General features: G+C 48.4%; 1 protein-coding gene across 3 annotated transcripts in view; it reads right to left on the reverse strand.

Annotated features, from left to right (window-relative positions):
- LRRC56 (leucine rich repeat containing 56) overlaps positions 1 to 20,613 on the reverse strand; it is a 125,257-nt gene that overhangs the window by 67,297 nt on the left and 37,347 nt on the right. For all 3 annotated transcript variants that reach the window (XM_030560705.1, XM_030560707.1, XM_030560706.1), the window contains one exon: positions 15,830 to 15,917. In XM_030560705.1, the coding sequence (XP_030416565.1) occupies positions 15,830 to 15,917 (88 nt within the window). The remainder of the gene's footprint in view (positions 1 to 15,829; positions 15,918 to 20,613) is intronic.

Below are 20,613 nucleotides of genomic sequence, written 5' to 3' on the forward strand. Positions count from 1 at the left end.
TTAAATGACTTGCTCAAGGTTACAAAGGAAGTAAATGGCAGAGCAGAAACCACGACACATCTTTTCAATCCCAGTCCCGTGCTTTAACAAGACCAATGCCATCCTTCTTCTTAGGTTACACCAGTAAAATTAAGCAGTTACTCAGCAAAGGCTAGTTCACAGGATGATTAAGCAACAAATGTATTAAAAACAAGAGTATGTCAATAAATGTGTTTGACTCATTTCTTATGGGCTTCATAGTAGAAAAAGGTATTAAGTGGAGATGTGACTGAGGGGACGGGAGTGGCCTTGCAGGCTAACTCAGGAAGGGCATTCTATTCCATGCATATAGGGTTAGTGTGGAAAAGGGATTCAAGAAGGTAGAAAGGGTGACAATCAGAATGACAAGCCGAGATAGCCCTCCATCTATCTTTCCTCTAACCCAGTCCTCCATCTCAGACATTCTATGCTCTTGGGCACAAGCTATCTGATGGTAATGCGAGCTGTGGAAACTTCTAAACAGTTTAACTCTCATGGGCTCCTTAGAGAGCTAACAGAAAAAGCATTCCACGTGCATCACGGAAAAATTCTCCCAACAGGATTTTTATTTCCTAGGATTTTACAACATCTCTCTCCAATACTACAGACTCTCCCTTTAAGTTTTAATACTACATATACAATTGCTTCACTGATGTTAAGAGTTCATTGTCTGTCTAAGGCCTGGACTACACTACACTTTTAAACTGAATTTAGCAGCGTTAAACCGATTTAACCCTGCACCCGTCCACACAAAGAGGCCCTTAATATCGATATAAAGGGCTCTTAAAACCGGTTGCTGTACTCCTCCCCGACGAGAGGAGTAGCGCTGAAATCGGTATTGCCATGTCAGATTAGGGTTAGTGTGGCCACAAATCGACAGTATTGGCCTCCGGGCGGTATCCCACAGTGCAGCATTGTGACCGCTCTGGAAAGCCATCTGAACTTGGATGCACTGGCCAGGTAGACAGGAAAAGCCCCACGAACTTTTGAATTTCATTTCTTGTTTGACCAGCATGGAGAGCTCATCAGCACAGGTGACCACACAGAGCTCATCAGCACAGGTAACTATGCAGTCTCCTGAGAATCGAAAAAGAGCTCCAGCATGGACTGCACGGGAGGTACTGGATCTGATCGCTATATGGGGAGAGGATTCCATGCTAACAGAACTCCGTTCCAAAAGACAAAATGAAAAAAAAATTTGAAAAAATTTCCAAGGCCATGATGCAGAGAGGCCACACCAGGGACTCAGTACAGTGCCGTGTGAAAGTTAAGGAGCTCAGACAAACCTACCAGAAAACCAAAGAAGCAAATGGAAGGTCCGGGGCAGGGCCGAAAACATGCCACTTCTATGCTGAACTGCATGCAATTCTAGGGCGGTCCGCCAACAGCGCCCCACCCCTGTCCGTGGTGCGGGTGGTAATCTCAGCCATGGCTGAGGATTCTGCGGACGGGGAAGATGAGGAGGAGGAAGAGGAAAATGAGCTTGCAGAGAGCACACAGCACTCCATTCTCCCCAACAGCCAGGAGCTTTTTCTCACCCTGACGGAATTACCCTCCCAGCCCTCCCAAGCCACTATCCCACACAATGAAGCCATGAACCTCTGGCGAGTGTACCTTTGTAAATAAAAAACTTGGTTTAAAAGCAAGCATTTTTTAATGATTAATTTGCCCTGAGGACTTGGGACGTATTCGCGGCCAGTACAGTTATTGGAAAAGTCTGTTAACATGTCTGGGGATGGAGCGGAAATCCTCCAGGGACATCTCCATGAAGCTCTCCTGGAGGTACTCCAAAAGCCTTTGCAGAAGGTTTCTGGGCAGGGCAGCCTTATTCCGTCCTCCATGGTAGGACACTTGATCACACCATGCATGTAGCAAGTAATCTGGTATCATTGCATGACAAAGCCTGTAGGACTGATAAATGAAATTGTTTTCAATTGTTCACTTAATTAATGTAACTTCTGTTCACCATTCACTACACTTGCCTATACTGTAAAAGACGGTTACTCACCTTTGTAACTGTTGTTCTTCGAGATGTGTTGCTCATATCCATTCCAGTTAGGTGTGCGCGCCGCCCGTGCACGTCTGCCGGAAACTTTTTACCCTAGCAACTCCAGTGGGCCGGCAGGTCGCCCCCTAGAGTGGCGCCACCATGACACCAGATATATACCCCTGCCGGCCCGCCCGCTCCTCAGTTCCTTCTTGCCGGCTACTCCGACAGTGGGGAAGGAGGGCGGGTGTGGAATGGATATGAGCAACACATCTCGAAGAACAACAGTTACAAAGGTGAGTAACCGTCTTTTCTTCTTCGAGTGCTTGCTCATATCCATTCCAGTTAGGTGATTCCCAAGCCTTACCTAGGCGGTGGGGTCGGAGTGAGAGGTCGCGGCCTGGAGCACTGCAGATCCAAAAGCATCATCATCTCTTGACTGCTGGACGAGGGCATAATGCGAAGCAAATGTATGAACAGATGACCAGGTCGCTGCCCTACAGATTTCTTGAATGGGCACTCGGGCGAGGAAGGCCAGCGAGGATGCCTGTGCTCTGGTAGAGTGAGCAGTCACACGGCCCGACGGAAGTTGGGCCAAGTCGTAGCAGGTCCTGATGCAGGACGTAACCCATGACGATAACCTCTGAGAGGAGATCGGCAGCCCCTTGACCCTGTCCGCTACTGCCACGAATAACTGAGGGGACCTGCGGAAGGGTTTTGTCCTGTCCATGTAAAAGGCTAGCGCCCGTCGGACATCTAGAGAGTGGAGCTGCTGCTCCCTGCAGGACGAATGGGGCTTAGGGAAGAAAACTGGGAGGAAAATCTCTTGGTTGACATGGAAAGCTGAGACCACCTTAGGAAGGAAAGCAGGGTGTGGCCTCAGCTGTACCTTATCCTTGTGGAAGACCATATACGGTGGGTCCACCGTGAGGGCCCTCAGCTCTGACACCCTTCTAGCTGAGGTAATGGCCACAAGGAAGGCGGTTTTCCATGAGAGGTAAAGCAGGGAGCAGGTAGCTAATGGCTCGAAAGGAGGGGCCATGAGCCGGGACAGGACCAGGTTGAGGTCCCATGAGGGGGCCGGAGGGCGAATTTGGGGATAGAGCCTCTCCAGCCCCTTCAGGAATCTCGCCACCATGGGGTGAGAGAAAACAGAACAGCCGTCCACGCCAGGATAAAAAGCGGAGATGGCAGCGAGGTGAACTCGTAGGGACGACAATGACAGCCCCTGGGTCTTAAGGGACCAGACGTAGTCCAGAAGAGTGGTGACGGGAACCACCATAGGACGAAGAGCTTTCTCTGCACACCAGCAGGAGAAGCGCTTCCACTTGGCTGTATAAGTCACTCTGGTGGAAGGCTTTCTGCTGCCCAAGAGAACCTCGCGGACCGGGGTGGAGCACCGCAACTCAGAGTCAGTCAACCATGGAGGAGCCACGCCGTGAGGTGGAGCGACGGAAGGTCCGGGTGACGGAGCCTGCCGTGGTCCTGCGTGATGAGATCCCGATGAAGAGGTAGGGTAACAGGGTTGGTCACTAAGAGGTCCAACAACACGGGGTACCAGTGCTGTCTGGCCCATGCCGGAGCTATGAGAATCAATGGGGCTTTGTCCCTGCGCACCTTGATTAGAACTCTGTGAATCAGGGGAATGGGCAGGAAAGCATAATGGAGGTGTGTTGTCCAAGGGATCAGGAATGCATCCGCGAGAGACCCGGGCTCCCGACCCTGGAAGGAGCAGAATGTTCGACACTTCCTGTTCACCCGGGATGCGAAGAGGTCTATCCGGGGACGACCCCACCTCTGGAAGAGTGAGAGGGCGACGTCCGGACGGAGGGACCACTCGTGTGAGAGGAAGGATCTGCTCAGCCATCCGCGAGGGTATTCCGCACTCCGGGAAGGTAGGAGGCGGACAGGTGAATAGAATGGGCTATGCAGAACTCCCAGAGATGTATCGCCTCCAGACAGAGGGGAGAGGACCTGGTGCCGCCCTGCTTGTTGATGTAGAACATGGTCATCATGTTGTCGGTGAACACCGCAACACAACGACCGTGGAGGAGATGGACAAATGCTTGACAAGCAAGGAGGACCGCTCTCAACTCCCGTACGTTGATGTGGAGGTTGATCTCTTGCGGGGTCCACAAGCCCTGAGTTCTCTGAGTGCCGCAGTGAGCTCCCCAGCCCAGGTCGGAAGTGTCCGTGGTTAGGGATGCGGAAGGCTGGGGCAGATGGAACGGGAGCCCCGCACATACTACGGATCGGTCCAGCCACCAGTTAGAGAGTCCAGCACCGCCTGAGGGACGGTGACAACTGTATCCAATGACCGTCTGGTCAGTCGATATTGAGTAATCAGCCATGTTTGAAGAGGTCTCATGCGGAGACGGGCGTGCGCTGTTACAAACGTGCAGGCGGCCATGTGGCCTAATAGGGCCAGACACGTTCGGATTGAGGTCAGCGGGGCCGCTCGCAACCGGAGAATAATGTCTGACAATGACCGGAACCTGGGCAGGGGTAACAAGGCCCTGGCGAGGACAGAGTCTAGAACAGCTCCGATAAACTCTATCCGCTGCGTGGGGAGTAGAGTGGACTTTTCAGCATTGATTACAAGGCCCAAAGCAGCAAAGAGGGTGCTGATCCTGGTGACGTGATCTCTGATCTGTTGCTCCGACGTACCCCGGATCAGCCAGTCGTCCAGGTAGGGGAAGACGTGGATATGGCATCGTCTGAGGTGAGCGACGACTACTGCCATACATTTTGTAAATACTCGTGGGGCCATAGACAGGCCAAATGGGAGGACCGCAAATTGATAGTGCTGGGGGTCGGCCACAAAGCGGAAGAAACGCCTGTGATGGGGGGTGATAGCACTGTGAAAATAGGCGTCCTGCATATCGAGGGCGGCGTACCAGTCTCCGGGATCCAGGGACGGGATGATAGTTCCAAGGGACACCATGCGGAACTTCAACTTCACGATGTACTTGTTGAGTTCCCGCAGGTCGAGGATGGGCCTGAGACCGCCCTTGGATTTGGGGATCAGGAAATAGCAGGAGTAAAACCCCTTGCCCTTCTGGTTCTCTGGAACCACCTCTATGGCACCTTTGGCCAGGAGCGTGTGCACTTCCTGACGGAGGAATTGCTCATGAGAGGGGTCCCTGAAGAGGGACGGGGAAGGAGGGTGGGCGGGCGGGGGTGAGGAAAACTGCAGGCGATAACCGTCCTGTATCGTGCGTAGGACCCAGCGGTCCGATGTTATTTGGGACCACGCCGGGAGGAAAAAGGAAAGGCGGTTGGAAAACTGCGGGAAAGGATCCGTAGGGGAAACTGGTACTGCGCCCTCGGGCGCACCTTCAAAATGAAGGCTTAGGCCCTGGGGGGGCCTTAGTGGAGCCCTGGCTTTGTCCCGCCTGACCCCCCGACTGCCTGCGGCGGTTGTTCCTGCCCCGGCGTCGCGAAGGGTCCCGTCTCGGGCGGAATGGGGGGTATGGACGCCGCTGCTGCTGCTGGTTTTGTTGTCTGAAGGACCTGCGTTGGGTCGCCAGAGTGTGCATTCCGAGCGACTTTATGATGACCCTATTATCTTTTAGGTCCTTCAGCCTAGGGTCAGTCTTGTCCAAGAACAGACCCTGGCCTTCGAAGGGGAGGTCCTGGATCGTGTGCTGGAGCTCCGGCAGAAGGCCGGAGACCTGCAGCCACGAGAGGCGCCGCATGGTGAGCCCGGAAGCCAGGGTTCGCGCAGCCGAGTCAGCGGCATCAAGGGAGGCCTGGAGTGATGTTCTCGCCACCTTCTTGCCCTCGTCCAGGATGGTGGAAAACTCCTGGCGTGCGTCCTGTGGCAAGAGTTCCGCAAACTTCTCCGTCGCTACCCAGGTGTTAAAGGAGTAGCGGCTGAGGAGGGCCTGCTGGTTGGATACGCGGAGCTGTAGAGCCCCTGCCGAATAGACCTTGAGGCCCAAAAGGTCCATGCGCCTGGCCTCCTTTGACTTAGGCGCCGGGGCCTCCTGTCCGTGGCGCTCCCTGTCGTTCACCGACTGGACCACCAATGAGCAGGGAGTCGGGTGAATGTACAAATATTCATACCCTTTAGATGGGGCCATGTATTTCCGCTCCACCCCCCGAGCGGTCAGGGGAATGGAGGCCGGTGACTGCCAGATGGTATTGGCATTATTTTGTATGGTCTTTATGAAAGGCAAGGCAACCCTGGTTGGCGCATTGGCTGCCAGGATGCTCACCACTGGGTCCTCCACTTCCTCTACCTCCTCCGCCTGTAGGTTTAGATTTTGAGCCACTCGGCGGAGGAGATCCTGGTGTGCCCTTAAATCCAATGGCGGGGGGCTGGAGGAAGAGGTACTGGCCACCGCCTCATCCGGGGATGAAGATGAGGAGATTCCGGGCAACAGAGTATCCACGGGGGGTTGTGCAAGGGGCTGCACCTCGGTATCCTGAGGGAGCTCCGGGTCCTGGGAAGTGTCCTCCGTTTGCGGAGAGAGGGGTGGCCTGGACACTGTAGCCTCCGGTGGTCTACGCTCCGCCAATGGACGGGGGGTGATGTGATGAGGACCTTGTGCCTGGGCGTATGCCCACGGGGTCCAGAATCCCCACTGTGGATGTCCTCGATCTTGCTCTGGGAAGCGGTTCTTGTGCCTGTCGAGTGTCTTGTCATAGGCACTATCATCGAGGGAGGAGACGGAGGGCTCCGTAGCAGGCCAGGGAGGCGCTGAGCTGGAATGGTACAGCGCTGCCGGTGCCGCGAGTGATGTTCCCCTCGGTGCCGAGGCTCGGTGCCGTGACTCATACCGGGACCGGGACCGAGAGCGGCGTGATGACCTGCGCCGAGATCTCGATCTACAGCGGGAGCGATGTCGATGTCTAGAGTGGGATCGCGACCTTCTGGAGGCCCGGTGCCGAGATGGCAATGGAGACCGGGACCTACTACCAGCGCAGTGCCGGGAGGTCGAACGGGTTCGGGACCTGCCACCGGTTCGGTGCCGGGAGGTCGACCGTGGTGCTGAACGCCGAGGCGAACGACTCCTGGAGGCTCGGTGCCGATGGTGTGATGAGGCCGATCGGGACCGGCCAGATGGTGAACAGTGCCGCGAGTACGACCGGCACCGTCTGGGCGATCGGTGCCGGGACTCCGAGCGGTGCCCCGAGCATGAGCAGTCGCGCCTTCGGGGTGATTGGTATCGGGACACGGGAGAGGACGGACGAAGCATTGGCTTGCCCTTGGATACGATGTGTCCCATAGGTGGCAGCTGTGGTTGAGTTGGCTCCGTGAGAGCAATCAAGTCCCGAGCCGAGGCGAAAGTCTCTGGCGTTGATGGGACCCTTAGCTCGACCCGATCGTATTGGGGAGCTAGGAGGAGCTGGATTCGACGGACCCTCCGGGCCCGGAGTCGACAGTCCTGCAGGCGGTGCCACGGCTAAGGTAGGAGCCGGGCGGTCCACTCAGATCTGCCTGAGTGTGGAGACAGACGTCGAGGGACGTAGGTCTGTCCCCGGTGCCGGAGATGGTCGGTGCCGGGGAGTCTTTCCGGTGCCGGTGTGGTCCGGTGCCGGAGCCGAAGCGGTGGACTGCGCTGCTGGTGCCGGAGAGAGAGCCGCTTCCATGAGGAGGGCGCGGAGACGTTGGCCTCTCTCCTTTTAGTGCGCGGCTTAAAGGCCTTACAAATGCGGCACTTGTCACTAATGTGCGATTCCCCCAGGCACTTCAGGCACGCATCGTGGGGGTCGCTTGTAGGCATCGGCTTCTTGCAAGTCGAGCACTGTTTAAACCCTGGCGAGCCAGGCATGGGCCTGGTGCCGGGTGCCGGGGAGGGCAACAGCCCACCCACAGGCAACGTTCAATAACTATTTACAAAAACTTAACTAACTACAACTATACTGAAAAGGTAACTATAACTAACTGAGAAAAAAGGTTTTAGAAGCTAAACGACGAGGAGAGCTAGGGACATGGAGGTCAGCGAACCGCACTCCACAGTTCCAGCAACTGACACGGCGGTAAGAAGGAACTGAGGAGCGGGCGGGCCGGCAGGGGTATATATCCGGTGTCATGGTGGCGCCACTCTAGGGGGCGACCTGCCGGCCCACTGGAGTTGCTAGGGTAAAAAGTTTCCGGCAGACGTGCACGCACGGCGCGCACACCTAACTCGAATGGATATGAGCAAGCACTCGAAGAAGAACTTCTGTTCCATATTGTAATTCAAACCCCATTTTAAAACACTCACTCCATTTTGTAAAAGCTTCCTCCAACCTTCATTTTTGCAAACCCTGCTATAATCTTATTAGTTTAGTTTAGATGTGTGAATGAGGTATGTATGAATGATGGAATCAACCTCCAGCCCCAGCCTGTCCTGATGTGATAAAGTTCAAATACCAACAGCTGAAGACCTAGACAACAGCCCTAAACAAAGTAAGAAGCATCCACCCTAAAAAGAAAAGGACAACAGAACAACAGAAGGAAGATCAAAGCCAGGTCCAAGGCTGAAAGTACGCCTGCAATTGATGGGTGATCAATCTAAACCTAGAGGCAGCGTGACACAGCAAGACCTATAGACTTTGAATCCAAACTAAAAGCCTATAAAAAAGAAGGGTGAGATGAGAAACTCTGGGTAACATTCTGCTGCCAACATGGAAGAACATCGGTGCCTGCCCAACAGAGATCCAGCTCAGCCTTGTGCCCAGCTTTCCTGGCCAGTTAGCTGCCACAAGCTACGAACCCAAGCTGCAAAATCAAGCCATGAACTTAAGCTATCTTCAGGACTGGTAACTATGCAGCAGCTGCAGAACACCTGATGAATGTGTATGTGTGTGTGTGAGTGTATGTGTGTGTATAGGTATTAGGTATAATGTGAATGTGTGTGTGTGTGTGTGTGTGTATAGGTAATAGGTATAATGTGTGTGTATAAGAATTAAGATATTAGTTATTAGTCATAAATTGTTATCATAATAAATGTGGCATCCTTGCCTTGTCCCCTTTAATAAGATCCTGCTGGTTTTTACTGGTCTAATATAATTGGTACAACAAGCCTAGCTGCGTATGGTCCCGGTGATTGCTGGCATTCAAGCAACATCCTTTCTTTATCTCGCTGTGTTATCCTCAGGAGACAGTGATATCGTTCATGGTAATCTAGTTGAAATTCAGGAATTTAATTAAGGGGACAGAGATGGCCATTCCTACTGGGCTGTTTGCCTGTTGCTTAAAAGAAAACCTTCCTTGCAGGTAGCCAAGCGGGGGTGGGGGGTGATTGGCGCTGAGCTTTTTCGCGTTTGGCTAGCAGTGATCTTCCATGATACCAGCCATGCAGTGGGGGGAGGGGTAAAACGATCATCCCAGAGAATTGGATGGGGGGGTGGTTTCTGCTGCTGCATGTTAACAGGAAAGAAGCAGAACTGAACGGGCTTTGCTTGGTATTTGGGAAAGGAGGGCACTGTGTATATGAAGGCTGCAGAAGCCAAAAGACAATGGTTTACCATGGATGCATGCAAGCTGAATTCTACTGCCCGGACCTGCGTCTGTGAGATCAATAACACCAGACCCCCAGGCACTCAATATTAAGATGCAAAATGCGACCTTGTAGTGAAATCACATGTGCTATGTAAGGTGAATAGTGTTGTTCACTGTGAAAGAGTATAAGCATTGATCTGTAAAATGTATCTTTTTAAACACTTCTCTCCCTTTTTTTGCCTCTCTCATGCAGCTGCAAATTTTTCAAACCTCCTTACTCCATCCCGAAGGCTATCTCAGATAAGGCGGCGGAAAAAAAAGACATGACACAAAATTTTCTCGGAAATCATGGAAGTGACCAGCAATGAAAGAGTTCATCTGAATGAGTGGAAGGATGTGGTATCAAATTACACGAAAGATGCCAGTGAACGTGAGGACAGGAGGGACATTCGAGATGAGAGGTGTAGGCAGGAAGATCAGCAGTGGCGGGATGCAACTCTGGGGCTGCTGTGTGATCAAACTGACATGCTCTGGCGTCTTGTGGAGCTTCAGGAACAGCACCAGGATCCACAGAGTGCCGCTGCAGCACCTGTGTAACCACCCTCACCACTCTCCATGTTCCATATCTTCCTCACCCAGACGTGTAAGAACGCGTGGGGGGAGGCTCCGTGCATCCGCCCACTCCACCCCCGTGGACAGCCCAACCAAAAGGCTGTCATTACTTTGAAATTTTTTTAGTGGCCTTTTCCTTCCCTCCTATCCTCCTCCCAAACCACACCTGGGCTACCTTGTTAGTTCTCTCCCTCTTTTATAATGAATTAATAAAGAATATATGATTTTTAAACGATAGTGACTTTATTTCCTTAAGCAAGCTGTAATCGAAGGGGGAGGGTGGGTTGCTTACAGGGAATGAGTCAATCAAGGGCGGGGGGGGGTCATCAAGGGGAAACAAACACAGCAGTCACACCGTATCCTGGCCCATGATGAAACTCGTTTTCAAAGCTTCTCTGATGCGCACTGCTTCCTGGTGTGCTCTTCTAATCGCCCTGGTGTCTGGCTGCGCGTAATCAGCGGCCAGGTGATTTGCCTCAGCCTCCCACCCCGCCATAAAGGTCTCCCCTTTACTCTCACACAGATTGTGGAGCACACAGCAAGCAGCAATAACAAAGGGGACATTGGTTTGGCTGAGGTCTGAGCGAGTCAGTAATGTGCGCCAGTGCACCTTTAAACAGCCAAATGCACATTCTACCACCATTCTGCACTTGCTCAGCCTATAGTTGAACAACTCCTGACCACTGTCCAGGCTGCCTGTGTATGGCTTCATGAGCCATGGCATCAAGGGGTAGGCTGGGTCACCCAGGATAACTATAGGCATTTCAACATCCCCAACTGTTATTTTCTGGTCTGGGAAGTAATTCCCTTGCTGCAGCCGTTTAAACAGAGTAGTGTTCCTGAAGATGCGAGCATCATGAACCCTTCCCGGCCATCCCATGTGGATGTTGGTGAAACGTCCCTTGTGATCCACCAGTGCTTGCAGCACCATTGAAAAGTACCCCTTGCGGTTTATGTACTGGGTGCCCTGGTGCTCCGGTGCCAAGATAGGGATATGGGTTCCATCTATCGCCCCACCATAGTTAGGGAATCCCATTGCAGCAAAGCCATCCACTATGACCTGCACATTTCCCAGAGTCACAACCTTTCGTAGCAGCATCTTAATGATTGCTTTGGCTACTTGCATCACAGCAGCCCCCACAGTAGGTTTTCCCACTCCAAATTGATTCCCGACTGACCAGTAGCTGTCTGGCTTTGCAAGCTTCCAGAGGACTATTGCCACTCGCTTCTCAGCTGTGAGGGCTGCTCTCATCTTGGTATTCTGGCGTTTCAGGGCAGGGGAAAGCAAGTCACAAAGTTCCATAAAAGTGCCCTTACACATGCGAAAGTTTCACAGTCACTGGGAATCATCCCAAACCTGCAAAACTATGTGGTCCCACCAGTCTGTGCTTGTTTCCCGGCCCCAAAATCGGCGTTCAATGGCTAGAACCTGCCCTATTACCAACATGATCTCCAAAGCGCAGGGGCCCGCGGTTTGAGAGAATTCTGTGTCAATGTCCTCATAACTCTCATCACTGCGCTGCCGCAGCCACCTCCTCCTTGCCTGGTTTTGCACGTCCTGGTTCAGCATAGACTACATGATAATGCGCGAGGTGTTTACAATGTCCATGATTGCTGTCTTGAGCTGAGCAGGGTCCATGCTTGCTGTGCTATGGCGTTTGCACAGTTCACCCAGGAAAAAAGGCGTAAAATGGTTGTCTGCTGCTTTCACGGAGGGAGGGGTGAGGCTGTACCCAGAACCAACCACGACAATGTTTCTTGCCCCATCAGGCACTGGGATCTCAACCCAGAATTCCAAGGGGCGGGGGAGAATGCGGGAACTATGGGATAGCTATGAGATAGTTACCCACAGTGCAACGCTCTGGAAATCGACACTAGCCTCGGTGCATGGATGCACACTTTCGAATTAATGTGCTTAGTGTGGCCGCGTGCACTCGACTTTATACAATCTGTTTTAAAAAACGGTTTCTGTAAAATCGGAATAATCCTGTAGTGTAGATACACCCTAATTGTTTCAATGATCCTGACTCCTTATGCAAAGATCCATGAATGGATCCAACTTAGAATGGCTGCCAGAAGGTAACAATTGAAGCAGAATGAACAGCATTGTGGGCAACTTGATTAAAATCATCTAGCCATAAGAGAAGCCATGTAATGTCTTAGATGAATGTATCCACCATTACTTTAAACAGGGATTTCTATAACTTGGTCAGGAATACAGTTCCAGATCTGTCAGCAATCAAAATTGAAGGGGTAAACACAGAGAAAAAAAATAGTCTATCTTCTTTACTCTAAATTAAACACTATGTGCAGCTAAAGGAGAGTGCACAAGTAAATCCAAATGCTGTGGACCTTGAAAAGAGACTTGCCAGGAGAGTTCAATTTTTTGCCTGCCACTTAACAAAACACATAGAAAACAAATCACGGGAGACTTCAGCAACAACCTGAAACAATAATGGCGCTTAATTTTCAACTGCTGGCATAAAGCCCAAAATTACTTTAAAATAGACTCTTGCAAAAATGTTGTTACATGGACTATCTTATACTACTTTTGCATACACCCTTTCTTTGCTATAACCAGCTCCTCTCCACCAGGATCATATCACTGTGCATAAGGCTGGTCTGACAACTTGAGAGAAAGTCAACTGGATTATTTGTTAAAGCTCTCCATTCCCCAAAAGTGAACTGACCAATTTTATATAAACAGGGGAGACCTTTAGGTCGCCCTAACCTTGTGCTCTGGGAGATGTGGATCTTGAGTGCTCCTGCTGGGGTCTGTACATAGCTATCAATGCTTAAAAATTTTCATGAGGAAGCTCTCCATATAAATTGTGGATTTGGGGGCTGCCAGGGCCCTAGCTACTGGAGGGTTTCCATGTAAAGTCTGGTGACTTTATATAGCAGAGAGGTTAAGTGATTTGACTACGGTCAACGAGAAAAATCAATGTCATGGTCAGGTTTAGAATGCAGGACTCACTTCGTCTATTCTGTCTCTCACATTAGCTACCAGAGGCCACAATACCTGCTCAGCATAGAAGTGGTTCAAATGCAGTTGGCTGGGCAGGTATTTGTAGTGAGTCTGGCACTTTCAGTGGCAGCCTACGTGGCACTGCCCCTTCCACAGAGACAAATTGTCCTGGGATAACCCTTCAAACCCAGGCCCCATTCCACAGGTCCAAACAGAAAAAAAAAATCATCCCCGTATAGCTGTCAGGTGGAGGGAGATAATGAATGACCACTGAAATTTAAGAATAATCCAAGTGGCAAACTTTCCAACCTAGCCACCTATTGCCATTTTCCAGGGTGTTTTTGGAAGGAAAAGGGCTAAAGTTACTTATGAAAAATTACAGTTCAGATTGGCTTGATATTTTGTAGCACTCAAAGTCAGTGGGGATGTACAGCTATGGGATTTGTAGGATCCAAAGGCCAGCTCCCTGTGTAGACTTGGACTAAACAGTGTCTGCATGCAACCCAGAGATAGTGCGCTGTATCCAGAAAAGTTAGCAAAAGTCTAAGGAAGGGACTGGAGAGTGACAGATTTATTTGAGTACTAGGAGGGAAAGGGAACTATACCTGAGGGGAACATAAGAGAGAGGAAAAGAGAACAGTGAGATGGTAAATAAACAGTTTTCTTTGTTCTTCCTTTCTAGCCTGAATGATTGGGAAGATCTAATAAATAGATCCTTTTTTTTGCACAAGCATATGAGGAAGAACAGACAGCAGAGATAATGACTGAAGCAGGCAATGGAAGGGGCTACAGGTTTAAAACAACCACCCTGCTGAAAAGGCATGGAGGATGTATGTCTTGTAACTGGCTTGTCATATACAATGGAAAAATATGGAGGAATGGAAGCTCAGCTTTGGAGAAGAAAAGAATGGAAATGGCAAAAGGAAATTTCCTTAGGGAGACAACCAGTGCCTGCCGATAGTGGAGGGGGAGAGTGAGGACAGCTGGCTTAAGCAGAGTTACTGAGCATGTTCACTCTGTGTGAAGCCAAGCAGCAAATCTGGGTGGGCACGTGACCCTGCATGTCCCCCGCGGTGCATCATCTCCGTTAGGGAAATCTGAGTGCATTATGAACTGCAAAGGAGATGGATTTAATTATACACTAAATTATCATGTGCATGTCATAAAAAGATCTGTGCATCAAAATTATCAAAGAAAATGGTGCAAAATATCTGGACAAATCAACACAACTCTTGTACAACCTTACTTCTCAAACCACTATCTAAAAATCTCTGCAAATTAAAAGGCTTCCTTCAAAAGATCAGCCTTTGCATACTAAAGGTGGCCATCCACAGACTTTGGTGGACTGCAGGTGAGAAGGAGTTCATTGAGTGAAAATACTTCCTGGAGTTGGTCTCTGGGTATAGGGAGCAAGACCATCCCACTGTACCATAGTTTCTGTGTTGGAACATGGTGGAGGAGATGTTTTTGGTGATGATAAGAATCAGCATGTTTCTGAAAGAAAAGGCTAAACAAGAAATGAGGAGTTGGCGCTGACAAGCTCAATGTAAACTTTCCTGTACAAGAAGTTCTCTCAAAGTACCTTCCTTCCTGCTTCTCAAGCCCACTGACATTCACAGAAAGAAGACTGATAAGTGACAACTATTGACAGCATTCATTAAAATTGTGGTGCACATAGAATCTCTCTCAAGCCCATTCTCTAGCATAGGTAGATGGGCCATTTTTAACAGGACTGGATGAGATAGTTAAGTACTGTAAGCAGATACAGACTGACTCTATGCAAAAGAAAGCAGGTCAGCATGAGCTGGGATCTTCCAATCTCTATAGCAGTGAGATAACAAATACACCTTGTTCACTTGACTCTTCAATGATTACAACTGGACAAGAGGAAATTAGTTCTGTTGCATCTGCTACCACAGATTGATTGAAGAATAAAGCGACTGACCGCCTGATCTGGCTAACATGCACATTTTGCAGGACTATGAATGGGAAGCCAAAGGTGGCCAAAGTAAGCTTGGAACTGTGCAGCTTCTGATCTGATCAGCAGCCTCAGAACTGCATTACCTTTCACCCCATTTCATATGGCCCCAGGGGGCTGTTCCACCAGCCAGGGAACATAGAGGCCCCTATCTGTAACCCCTTTCCCCCGGACATCTTTTATATCAGGGACCAAAAGGATGGACCTATTGCCACCAGAAGATTTCCATTTACAAGTAAAATCTTCTACTGGGCAGTTAAGGTGAGTTTAGGCTGTTTTGTGCACCTGGAATAGCACAGAGCAGCCTTAATGGACCAGAAAACCTTGCACACGCTAGTTTAAAGACTATGGGTGTTGAATGCAGCTCTTCAAGACTACTGCAGATTTTGAAGCTGGCTCACAGATCTCTGAACAATCACATCCAGGAATAGTGGTAATTAAACTAGACTGGAATTTTCCTTTTTGTTTTCCTTTGAGTGCAACATTATTCATCCTAGCAGCATAAAATCAGGCATGAGACACCAGAAAAACAAAATCAGCTAAATCTTATCGCCTAGCTACAAGCAGCACAAACTGAATGGATCTGAAATTGAACTGGTATTGTTCATCCTATTTACATATAATATTTATGGTTCTATTCAGCTCTTCACAGTAAAAAGCTGATAAGATGCTGACTGATGCCTGTGTTTTAAGAAAATCTCTAACAAGACTTTATTTTGCACATTCCACTGCCTTCTGAGCCACCAGCCCCTCATGTGCAGCATGCTTCGCCTTCACGCCAAAATAAATAAAATGGCAAGCGATAAAGCACAGGATGAAGTGTTTTCTCACCAAAGTTTCCCAAGCTGTTCTCTCTCGTGTCCACACGCATCTCTAGGGCCTTTACTTGCTGCAGATCATCTACCCCTGTCAGCGCTTTCTGTAAAGATAAGAAGAAATAGATGTGAACTCGCAGACAGTAAGGCAGGTGACAGGGTGTGGAAATGCTTCCAACCAGTACTTTGGCAGCATGTTCTCCACATCACAATGGCTATCTTCCAATATATTCTAAATTGATTTCTTCCAGTAGTTTCAAATCACTCTGGATTGCATGTAACACTTGTATTGTTTAGAGTGACAAAAAAATCTGCACTCAGGGTGAAATTCACCCTTGCACTGAGACCCAGCACAAGATCTACACACTAGTTAAGTCTAACCGAAGCATTATTTTGTGGTTTCAACTACTACATAAGCTTTGTGCTAGGACTCTGCACACGGATGAATTTTACTCTTGATGCGTACTGCAATCAAGGACATGTATACAGTGAGATGAATATAATATTTTTTTTCATAGTTTTGCTGTTTACACTCTTAGGAAAAAAACTGTAAAAAGTGACTAGTGATTTTTAAGTGCCCAATGTGAAATGTCTTAATGGGGCCTGATTTTCAGAAAGTGCTGAGCGCGCACCCTCTGAAAATCAGGTTCCTTTATAAAGTTGGGCACCCAAAATATTTAGTCACTTCTGAAGATCTTGGTCAGAGGGCTAAATCCGGTGAAGTGCTAAATAATACGAACTGAAAGCATTCCATACTTTGCAAGAAGCACTCAATACCTCACTGGATCAGGCTCAAAACAACCAAAAGCTCCAACAGTCAGCATGCACATGCATACTGGCATTCTTCTTTATACAATCTGGGTTGTCCTTTGCCTCTGTATTAAGAAGAGGATGGGGGAGCAGAAAGCAATTAGTTGGTCCCCATGTATAGGAGAAATTTTAACATTAAAAAAGTTACAGCATACTTTGTTTATTTTGTTTTAATCCAGAGAATAACATTAATGGCAGGGAAATGATTTATGGAAAGACAATATGTATGAGTCCACTTCTATTTATGTGTTCTGGGAAAAAACACAAGCATGTAATCCCTGATCTTCAAAAGTATTTGGCACCTAATTCCCATTGATTTCATTGGGAGTTAAGTGTCAAAATATCTTTAGACACTTAACACAGAGATGTGGGAATTACAATATTCCCACTCACTGGGTCAAACTGAGATGTGATATAAGTGGGCACAACACGGTTAACTTTAATGGGCCATGTCCACTTACAGAGAGGGGATCAAACTCAGTCCTAGTGCATCTAAACATTTTCTTCATTAAAAGAAGACACTATTAATACAAAACTGAGTTTTAAGTACACTTCTACCTTGATATAATGCTGCCCTCAGGAGCCAAAAATTTTTACTGCGTTATAGGTGAAACCGCGTTATATCGAACTTGCATTGATCCAACAGAGGGCGCAACCCCCCCGAGCGCTGCTTTACCGCATTATATCCAAATTCATGTTATATCGGGTCACGTTATATCGGGGTAGCGGCGTATTTGTTAAACTGATTTTTAAACTACAGTTTTAAGATCACTGGGTCCATTAAAATGTATAGAATGTATTTTGTTCCCACTAGACTTTATTAGGCGAGAGGTAAAAAGGCGTAAAGCGCTAGCCTAAAGCTCCCCAAGCACATCCAGAACCTCAGCGAGTGTCCCTGCCACAACCACCACAGAGAAGCACTCATATTTGTCTCCCACAGAAACTGCCCTGCTTCCATGGAGGTAGTTTCCTTCAAATCAAAAAGACGTTATCCTCAAAATAAATCAGAAATTCCTCACTGTTACATTCCCTGTTGCAGTAAGCTTTTCCAACAGATAACATGGTTTGTGCATCTACTGGTTTAGTACTAGATGCCATGTGACAGTCCCATGGAAGGGTAAAACTGGCTTAGGAAGCTCAGCTGCTTTAGCATTTCTGATCCTTCTCTCAGTGAGGAGGAGATTGTGGCAATTCACAGAGGAGGCCTGTAAATTTAGCAGATTGAAAGATCTGCAGAAAAGGACTCTCTTTAGTCCTCTGCATTCCCTCTGCACAGTTTCCCAGCCTCTACCTCCCACCAGGACTCTCTTAGGAGTGGTGCTGCTGTTGACTCCCCTTTGTTGTGGCTATGCAGTAAAATCCATTGACAGGACTCCGCCAGAGCCTTATTTTTAGCATCATTAACTCCTGCTCAGATTTCAGCTCAAAAAGCCCCTTAGATTTCTGCTCTGTGTAGGGCTCTGAGAGAAGCTTACCACAGACAGCATCATTACACCTACGGCTCCATGCCAAGTGTGTCTAGCCAGGAACATGCAGACTAAGCATAGGGGCATGGGGGAGCATATTGTGCTCATGTAAGTATTTCTTTCTTTATTATTTAACATGCTCATGAGAGTCTTCCAAATACTTTAACTGTTTGGCTCCCAGTTCTTAACTCCATCAGCTCAGCTGAGCTTCTTCCATTTGTTCATGTTTTACTAAAATCACCACGGAACCAACCTCACGACACACCTGGTGCAACAGGCAACAATGAGGAAAGAGTACCTGGCATGACAGCCAGCAGCAGAGCAGGTAAGCCCCTTGCAAGCGACACTGCTACCACAGGAAGAGTATGCAAGAGAGCATCTTCACTTGCAGGTGAAGTGATCACTTTATATCTGACCTATCAGTCCTCCTCCTCAAAGGAAACCTGCACAACACCTCTAAAGATGATGTTGGAAGCTTAAATTCATAACTTTGCTAGACACAAATCACAGACTGAATAAAGAAAATGGATTTATGGCTTACTACAACAATCTATAACCCACTAACATCTCCCCACCTCTGCACCTGCCTTCCCCTCCCACTTCCCTTCCCTCCCCGTGCTAACGGGTCACTTCACCATGAATGGTTCCCCAAAATCTTCTGCTAAACAATTTGTTCCACCTTGTATTTAGCTGTGACACTCTGAATATGTTTCCCAGACCTGAAGAAGAGCTCTGAACTTGTCTCTCTCACCAACAGAAGTTGGTCCAATTAAAGATACTTCCTTACCCACCTTGTCTCTCTAGTCTTTGAACCAGCATGGTTACAACAACACTGCATATAAGCTCTTTAGCAAACAGAAGGCAGAGAGGGCAGTTAGAGGGCAGTTGAGTTGTGAAGAATAGTTGGAGAAATTCCTATTCCAAAGGCATTTTTTCATGGAATATTAAAGTAGTTGGAAATATGAAGCATCTTTCCTATCAACATGTCACAACTAGATTTATGGAGCCTGAAAGGAGAAGAGTTGGGGAAGGAATTTCATGATGACATTCAAAATTATGAAGATCATACTGAACACTCACCAGTTTCTCTCCTTTTTAGGCTTGCCCATAATATGAGAACATGGAGACACTCAACAAAATTAAAAGGGAGAAAATTTAGAATAAAATGAAATGCTAAGAGCCCGTCAGTGCTCACTGGCAGAGGGCCCACTATACTGTAATTCATATCAGACCTGACACACACTGTCATAATTTGTATACTTACAGGTTTCAGAGTAGTAGCCTGGTTCGTTTGTATCAGTAAAAACAACGAGGAGTCCTTGCGGCACCTTAGAGACTAACAATTTTATTGGGGCATCAGCTTTTGTCGGCTAGAACCCACTTCATTAGATGCATGAAGTGAAAAATACAGGAGCAGGTATAAATACATGAAAGGATGGGGGTTGCTTTACCAAGTGTGAGGTAAAGCAACCCCCATCCATTCACGTATTTATACCTGCTCCTGTATTTTTCACTTGGTGCATCTGAAAAAATGGGCTGTAGCCCACAAAAGCTTATGCCCAAATAAAACTTAGTCTCTAAGGTGCCACAACAACTCCTCGTTGTTTTTGTTGTCATAATATGTGTCCAAAAAGTATCTTCTAAGGTATCATATGTAAACTGGTGATACACTGGGCAAGAATATCAATGCACAATGTGGATAAAGAATAAAATATGCACATTGGAAATATATTCTTAAAATATGTTTAGGAGACAATGCATAAATCGAGCCTGCCCTAGACAAAGGAAAGTTGTTTCAGCTGTTTGCCTGTGTCTCCAGTGTAAATTGAGCAAGGTGAGGCCAGAGACACTGGAAGTACAATTACATCTAAAGTAAACAAAGTGATTAAGCCAATTGAAAAAAAAGTTGACGAAAGGATGAGGAAGACAGCATGGCGTCTACAACCCAGCAGGAAGAGGAACTTGGTCTGGGTTTACTTTTCAAAGATTTTTTTCAAAATCTTACTGGACTATGAAAAGAAAGGAAGAGAACCCCTTTAGTTATTCATTGCTGGGGTACACAGGGAACAGCACCCTCTAAGCAAGTGAATGGGTGATCCTCCTGGCCTGACGGGTAGGAGCTGCTGTAAGTGAGAAACTGTTTAAGAAAAAAATATAGCTTGCTGTCATGGAATATAGAGGAGTCAGGGCCCTGCACCCCCCACTTCCTGCCATTTACCGTGACTCTCAGCCAGCCAGAAAAACAGAAGATTTATTAGACGACAAGAATACAGTCCAAAACTGAGCTTGTAGGTACAGACAACAGGACCCCTCAGTCAGGTCCATCTTGGGGGATAGGGAACCCAGTCCACGGTGCTGGGTCTCCCTTCGTTTCCCCAAACTGAATCCCCCTCCAGCCCCAACTCTGGCCTTTGTCTCTTTCCCAGGCAAGGAGGCCACCTGATTTCTTTGTTCTCCAACACCTTTAGTTGGCACCTTGCAGGGCGCGATTTGCCAGGAGACAATGTGTCAGCCATTCTCTGTG

This window comes from Gopherus evgoodei, chromosome 4, assembly GCF_007399415.2.
Source record: "Gopherus evgoodei ecotype Sinaloan lineage chromosome 4, rGopEvg1_v1.p, whole genome shotgun sequence".
NCBI lineage: Eukaryota > Metazoa > Chordata > Testudines > Testudinidae > Gopherus > Gopherus evgoodei.